The sequence below is a fragment of the Fulmarus glacialis genome, unplaced genomic scaffold, assembly GCF_000690835.1.
Source record: "Fulmarus glacialis isolate BGI_N327 unplaced genomic scaffold, ASM69083v1 scaffold32435, whole genome shotgun sequence".
Taxonomy (NCBI): Eukaryota; Metazoa; Chordata; class Aves; order Procellariiformes; family Procellariidae; genus Fulmarus; species Fulmarus glacialis.
Window position 1 is genome coordinate 1 of NW_009212862.1, and position 8,059 is coordinate 8,059.

The 8,059-nt window shown below is 38.9% G+C and overlaps 1 protein-coding gene across 1 annotated transcript; it reads left to right on the top strand.

Annotated features, from left to right (window-relative positions):
- The first annotated feature begins 2,346 nt into the window (after nt 1-2,346).
- Nucleotides 2,347-4,026, top strand: LOC104076970 (arginine/serine-rich protein PNISR-like). The gene is made up of 2 exons (XM_009578015.1): nt 2,347-3,444; nt 3,687-4,026. Exons 1-2 carry the CDS (start codon nt 2,378-2,380, stop codon nt 3,715-3,717), a joined length of 1,098 nt encoding a protein of 365 aa, XP_009576310.1. The 5' UTR covers nt 2,347-2,377; the 3' UTR covers nt 3,718-4,026.
- The last annotated feature ends 4,033 nt before the right edge of the window (nt 4,027-8,059 follow it).

The window sequence follows — 8,059 nt, forward strand, 5'->3', positions numbered from 1 at the left end:
TTTATTTATATTATTTATATTACTTATTATTTATATTATAAAAATGCATGTGTATGTATAATGTATTTTTTAAAAATTATTAGTATCTCAGTTGTGACTGGGGGATAAATTTCACCTTTTTGCACCAGCCTGCAGTTTATATAAACTTGATTCCTTAAAGTTGTATACTCTAGGTATATGAAGCACATTTCACGTCATCTGAAAAACTTGCTTTTCTGTTACATAATCTTGAGCAGTGCGCCTTTCAGAACGTACAGTGGGAGGCTGCAGTTTCTTTGAACTCGCTGTTCTCAGTTGTAGTTGAGGTTTGTTTCCATATGCTTGCATCTTCGTAACTGGATTTTTATACCTAATACTGGGGAAAGATTATTGAACCCAGTCAGTTCACACTTAGCCTCTGAGAAGGTGGCAGGCTTGATTTTAAAAAAATAAATCTGTGATTTACTTCTGCTTCTCCATACAAGGTAAGGTTTGTCTTTTTGTACCAATAAGTAGGTGAAAAGGGTATCACAGTCACCTTGTACTACTGAAGAGCAGTCTAGATCAACAGGTGAATACAATGGTAAGAAGTCGTGATCTACGTTTATAAGCTGGAGGAGTAAGAAAGTGCTATTAGGATAGCACACTTTTTTCATATTTTAAGCTGGATGATTTCCTCCTTTTTATTTTAAAGGCCTAGAAACAAGACATATGGATCCCTTAATAAAAGGCTGAACTAGCTAAACTTTTGGTTTCCTTAATATTCCTGTCTTTCTCTGAGTGTTTTAAGATTTATGCATAAAAAGATAGCTGTATGGAGAGTGACTGAGTGGTGGCCTGTGACCTCTGTCTTCCTAGTGCAGGAAGCCATATGTCAATTTGGGGGCATCTCCATGGGGCTGTTTACAGAAATATAAAATTAGAGTAAAGAAGCTGATCCTATACATCCAAAATACCAAAGAATACTAAGCGCAGGGTCTCATTTGTAGCAGCGTTTAGGAAAGGCAGAAGATTTCTAATGTACAATACAGCATCTTCTAACATGCACTGGCTTCTGCCTGTATTACCTAATAACTCGGGGACCAGATGGAATTGTTTTCTGGGTTAGATTTGACCATCAGTTGCCATTTGGATCACTCTGGGTTTCCGTATGCAGTTTTATTCCCTAAGTTAATTCAGGAACTGATGGCCCACATCAAAAGGCCTTTTTTTGGCTAAAAATGTTGTATGTCAGTTTTTTTTTTCTGGGTTCAGTTTAAAATGGGAAGGGGAGATAAACTTGGCCAGTGATGCAAAGGATCCTAGGTTGAATAGAAATAAGTAAAACTTTTTTAAAGTTGGAAACCTCTGGAAAATGCTCTGAGGCTCTGAATTTCTTTATTTTGCTTTATGAAAATCTTGGCCTGATACCGATTATGTTACTTTCAAGAAATGTATTTTTAATTCTTCTGTTGTCTTCTTACCACGTTTATCATATTTGCTGACTACCAAGCTTACATACAATCTCAACTGACATTAACTTTTTGTTTTGTAAGAACTTCACCATCTATCTGCATTAAATGCTGTGGTCTTAACTTTTGAGCTGAGTCTTAAGCAAAGAATTATCTACAAGTCTCCTTTTTATGCTATTCCTCCCTTCCTTGGAATTCATTGCCTATAAAACCTGTTAAAAACAAGGAAAAATACAAATTGTTTGTAGTTGTTAGCATTTAGGACTAATCTAAGTTATCCTTGGAAAACGCCATAAACCCGCTATTTCCTTTCAAAAAACAAACTATAGCAGGAGGTAGTCTTGGGTAATGAAGCCTACAAAACATACAGGTATAGCCAACGTTGTTCTGAGGTTGAGAGGCCACTCATGGACTGTGTGGGAAATAAAACTTCTTCAGACCAGCCAGTGATTACTCAAACCCAGATGAACGGGGCTGGAAGGAAGGTAGGAAGCGTAGGTACTGCTAGAGGAGTGTTGTAGGAAGGAGAAGCGGAGAATCAGGTGTGTCAAAAGGTTGCAGGAGGAAAAAGTATGTGTGTGTAGATGAATTTGGGAGTTCTGGTGCTCCAGGATATTCCTTTGAGAACTTCGTCTTAAACCACTGAAACATGAAATAACATCAAGGACTTCTAAAAGTGCCTGGGTTGTACACTTTTTCTAAACCAGGAGGACAACTTTTCTAGAATTATAAAAAAGGGAAATAAGAAATTGTTTGGTAGATAGTTGGTATGATGGCAGACAGTGTATTAATTATAAGTATTATGAAAGGTGCTTGGAAATTTGGTTTTGCCAAAAGTAACAGTGTGGAAATGATTGACATACTGCTCCAAATTAATTGCATTTTTCTTTTGTATACTTTTTTTTTTTCCAGAAGAAAAGCTACAAAATGAAAAAGTTTCAAAAGAGATGAATGAATTTATCAACAAAGAACAAAACAGTAACTCAGCATCACAGGAGGCAAAAGAACTTGAAGCAGATACGGTTCATGAAAAGAAAAGATCTCCAAATGCAATCGCACCTGATATAGAACTCAAAAAAGAGGGTAAAGAGAGGACAGGAAGGAGTGGGTCAAGAAGCTCTAGCAGCGGTAGCACTAGCAGCAATAGCAGAAGCAGTAGCAGTAGCAGCACTGTATCTAGTTCATCCTATAGCACTAGCTCAGGTAGTAGTCGCAGCTCTTCGCGTTCTTCTTCTCCTAAAAGGAAGAAGAGACACAGTCGCAGTAGGACGCCTTCACATAAAGTTAGGCGCAGCAGAAGCAGGAGTTACTCCCACAGAAATAGGAGAGAGAGGAGTAGGAGCAGGGAGAAGATGAGGGAAAGGAGAAGATCTAGTAGAAATCGCAGTGCTGAAAGAGGGGAGAGGCGAAGAAATCGGAGTCCTTCGAGAGAGAGAAGCTGGGATAGACGTAGAAGTAGTAGCCGTTCAAGAGACAGGCGAGCTAACCGTGCGAGCCGCAGCAGAAGCAGGGATAGACGTAAAACCGAAGACCAGCGTAGAAGCCCTACTGGAAATAGGCACAAACATAAAAGTGAGGGTAAAGATCAAGAAAGGAAGAAGGAGCAGGGCGGAGGTGTAGATAAAGACAGGAAAAAGAACAGAGAAAGGGAGAGAGATCAGGAAAAAAGAAAAGATAAGCCCAAAAAAGAGGATAAAGAAAGTAAGGCTGGCAATCATGACGACAGTAGATTAAAGAGAAAAAGAGACAGCGAAAGAACTTTCTCTCGTGGTGATTCAATATGTGTAAAAATAATCAGACAGGATTCCAGACAAGAAAGCAAAAAAATTTCTACCAAAGATAGCAAAAAACGGTCAGGCTCCGAATCTAGTGTGAGGAGTAGTTCTGAATCACCAGGAAGCAGTAAAGAAAAGAAGGCTAAGAAATCGAAGCATATTCGGTCATGCTCCATGGAGAAATCTCAAAGGTCTGGTAAGAAGGCAAGCCGCAAACACAAGTCTAAGTCACGATCAAGGTAGTATACTTTTTAAGTATTTTGTCTGACTTTTTTTTTTTTTTTTGATATTCGTCTTCATGTGTACGGCATATGAACTTTTTTTTAATAAAGTATGGTATTTATTAAATTTTTTGTCTTAGGCAAAAGTAACTTTGGAAAATCTTTTAAAACTATTAATTACTAAGCCTAAAGTGTGTGTGGGTTTGGGGGTCTTTTATTTTTTCCAATTAACTTTTTCCCCCTTTTCCTTTATTTTTCAGATCAACGACTCCTCTTCGTCGTAAACGCTGAGGAATTTATGGCACCAGTGCTATGACGTTTAAAAATTCCATGAGTTATAAAAGGCTTGTCTCATTATAGAGGCACATTGTGGCTATGTAGGTGAAACCAGAATCCTTTTTTTATCTGTAAATAGGTGTATTTTTTCCAAATGCTGCTCAGAATTAAATACCTAATAGGATTTCTTTGTATTACATTTTTTCAAGAACGGTAGTGCTTATTAAGAATATCAAACAGGCCATTCTCTTTCAGCTGTAATGTTCTTAAAATTACTATTGAATGTACTGTGATGTCAATAAAGCTCTTTAGTTCATTTTTTGTTTAAAATTCTTGCACCCGAATTTTGTGTTAAATTGTGGAAAGAACTTTCTAAAAAAAAAAAAAAAAAAAAAAAAAGAAAGAAAAAGGCAGCTTTTTTGGGTATAACATATTTTTGAAGTACTTGAAAAAGATTTTAACGTAAAACACTTGTCAAAATATGTAATCCATGGACATGATGAGATTATTGGGGGTGTGTGGAAGAAGAAAGAAAAGACATCTTATTTTTTCTTTAGATATGTGTAATAGATTTTTAATAACCTTTTTATTTGGACTAGCAAGTAATATATGCTGTGTGTGTAAAATATGAGTCACTGTAATACAAGCTATACTTAAACAGACTGAACCCTATTAGGAATATGTGCGACTAACTGATCTTGTGTGACAGTGTTAAGCTCTGGAACTATATTCCTCACCCAGTTTTCACAGAGAACTTTCTGGATGTTCAGGGGTATTACAGGAACAAGACTCAGTATTTTAGATGTTTTTATGGAATAGATTTATAAATGGCACTCAGTACACATTAGAAAACTGACAATAGGTTAACTTTACATTTTGGCACATCCATTACATGTGTAGTAAACATTAAAGCTGGTTATTTTTGTTAGTGTTTTGAGAATTGTGATTCCTGTAAATCTAATACATGGATTAGACAGCAGTGTAACTAAATTTTTTGTTTTAATATCACCATAAAGTGAAAGAGGTCACTGATTACCTCCTTCTTCAGGAAATGAACTATTGCTGTTAGTAACAAGAGTGTGAAATAATACTTAAAAAAACCCAAAACCAAAAACAAACAAAAAACCCCACACACACAACAATACACAACCCTAGGCCAGTGACTGTTACAGAAGAACATTAATTCAGGAAGAGATTGGAGATCTGTGCCTAGAAGGTCTGGTACAATACCGATTGTGAAAAAGATAAAAGGCTTAACATCAAAGTAAGATCTCTTTGATGGCTGTATCTTCTAAGAAAAAAATATACTAGTACAGGCAACTTGCAAAGCATGTCTTCATGAACAGATTAATCCATTTAACTAAAATTAGAATTCAGCTATGCAGCATTTTTGCCAGTGTAATTTTTTTCATAAATTAGATGCAGAAGTAAACTGCTTCAGTGCAAAAAATAACATTTTAACTATACGTTTATTAAGCAAGCTCGTGGCTGGTGAATACATGCATGTTTATCAAAACACTGTTATAGATAAATAATTAGTTAATCAGTTATAAATAACATACCCCCCCAATTAAGTCCTTTTACATAGAGTAAGCAGTCATACCTGTTAGCAAAATAAGGCATAATTTGCAACACACTAATTTTACTTGCATTGGTATGGATATAAATAATGACATGTTGATCCAATCTCAGTACACTATTGGTTCTTGGTAAAAGTGAGGATTTTTTGAAAAGTAGGTAGCATAACAGTTCAGATGTCTTAGAAGGATGTCTTTTGAGAGAGAGAGAAAGAAACTAGAATTAAGTTTAAGAAAAGCTATTGAGGAATACAGTTTCCATGATGCATTGAATTTGATTTTCAGTTCAGATTTTATATTCTCTGTCTAATAATAAAAAATATTGTGTATGAAAAGCTTTATATACTCTGCCAACAACTGGAATTCTGCCACTTCCTGTAAATATGAAAATTATTTTTTTGACACAAATGCACTTATATGGGTAGTGACTGTATGCCAATAAAAAGAGCATACGATCTCTGTATTTAACTGTTTCAGAAATCTTACTAAACAGCATACTCAGCACACCAGTAATTAAAAATGCATCGGTACTATGTCAGCTTCACATACATTAGACTTCTTCGTGTTTTAGTAGCTCCCTTATGAATGTTTTTCAATGGTAAAGGCTAAAATAACATCCAGTCTTTAATTCCATACATCTGAAGTGATCTTAAATTAAAACATGTGCAAATACATACAAAATGGGAATGTATCATTTTAGAAAAGTCTAAATTGGGTTGTTGCTCTATTCTTTTGCATTTTAAAATAAACACTGCAAAAATATTTCAGTGCACTGCAGGAGAGCAAGACATACACTTCTGAATGTCATGCAGCAACATGGCATTTGGAGGCAGTTCCCGTGAAAATTTTTTTTAATAAAAAAGGGATGGTGTGGAATCAAGTGAAAAATGGTTTCCATGCAAACTGTTTTGAAGATGAATACCACAAAACCAATGTGAGTATGTACCCCAAGGTACCCGTTAACGCCATCTAAGAACAGAAACCGGCTCGCTCTCTCCGGATTTTGCGTTTGCTTTGCTAAATAAATGAAAAGTAATAATTAATTTGCATAAGTAATACGCAGAAGCACACTCTGAAGGAAGGCTTAGTTTTGTGTCTTAAGGAGATCATGTGTCTTAGCATAAAGGATTTCTTTGAGCTCTGTTTTTTCAGTAGCTCTGAGGTGTTACGAACGACTCGTAAGTCCACTGCACCCTGAGCTTTGCTGGGTGGGAAGTAGGTGAGTAGAGAAGCGGCGCACATACACGCTAAGCAGGTTTGCCATATATTTAATTGCTACGGAGACAAGCTTCTTTGAGACCTTTCAGAAGTCCTTATTTAGCTTTTTAAAAAAAAAAAAAAATCCAAACTTTAACTACTAGATGAATTATACTGTATTTACAGGAGACCTGCAAACAGGCAGATTTCAAGCAGTACGGGTTGTAGCACCGAGCAAGGTCAGTTAATAAAACAGACTTGGCATTAGATAGAGGGAAGAGTGAGTCAAACCATGACTGACAAACTACTACTACTACAAACCTCCTGCTGCCTGGAGGGTGCTCCTGCCCCGGGCTCCGGGCAGGCCGTGCCTCCCGCCTGCGGATGCCAGTGTCCGCACGGCCGCGCAGGGACCCGAAAAGCACGGGAGCAGTGCCAGCTGCCGCTGTCATGGCTCACCCCTGCCTGGCCCTGCACCGCTCCCTTCCAGCCACCTCTGGTTTTCATGGGTCTTTCTCACGAGACCTGCAGCTCCATACAGTGTCAGAAAACAATTATTTTTAAAAACTGGCTTAATTTTTTACCATTTAAGCGTCTTAAACTAGCTCACTGCGGGGATCTGAGGAAGAAGAGCTCCCCGTGTCTGTCACCTCTGAACGGCCAGAGCTGCTTGCAGCGGCGTGTGGATTCAAACCCCTTGACAGAGCCTCGGCGCAGGGCCCTGGGCTGCAGTGCCTGGGCGAGGGAGCATGGAAGGCAGCCCTGTCCCTCCTGGGCCGCAGCCCGGACTTCGCCTGCAAACCATGGCACGGCAGCCTCTGCAACAGGCAGCAAACCAGCTTGGACGGTTCCCAAGAGGAATCGCTCAGGAGTTTTGTCTCAAGCCCGGCCATCTTGAGGGCCGCAGAGCTCCGCGCCATGCTGCAGATGCGTAGTGCAGGCTGCTGGGTATCGCTTCTCTCCCGTGCCTCCCCTCTCCCAGAAGTGAGGAGTCTTGTAATTTGTGCCCTCCCCTGCAAGTCCGGTGTGCTACTTGCTAATAAAAGAGACTGGAAGCAGATAGTTAACACAGAACAAGCCTCTGCTAAAGGAGTGTTTTCTTGTTCCAAGACATGCAAGGATCAGGTGCACGTGCAGGAGTCAGGGGGCATAAATTCAGGTAAAATCACTGTGTTAATTTTCATCAGAGCTTCCAGGTGCAGCCATGGCGACAGGTGCCACGGTGCACCCGTGGGACAATGCGGGCTGGCAGGTGCGCAGGCCGGGGCTTGCAGGCAGGAAGGGTGCCAAGCCGGCTCCGTCAGCAGCCTTACAGTGCGAAATGGGTCGGGACACGGCAGTGCTTTGCTGCTGTGAAGGGAAAGGTAAATAAAGCAGTTTTTCCTGCTTGTTGTACCACATCTTCTCAAGCTGGAATCTTTTTTTTTTTTAAAAAACAGGCTTGAACAAGTGCTTGTAATGGTCTGTCCAGCGTTCTGTTTTGCTTCCCTTGCATTTTATAGAACAAATATTCATAAAATTTTAATAATATTCTAAGTATCTGTAAATAGATTTTATAAAACATTCTAAACGGCGGCGTTGCC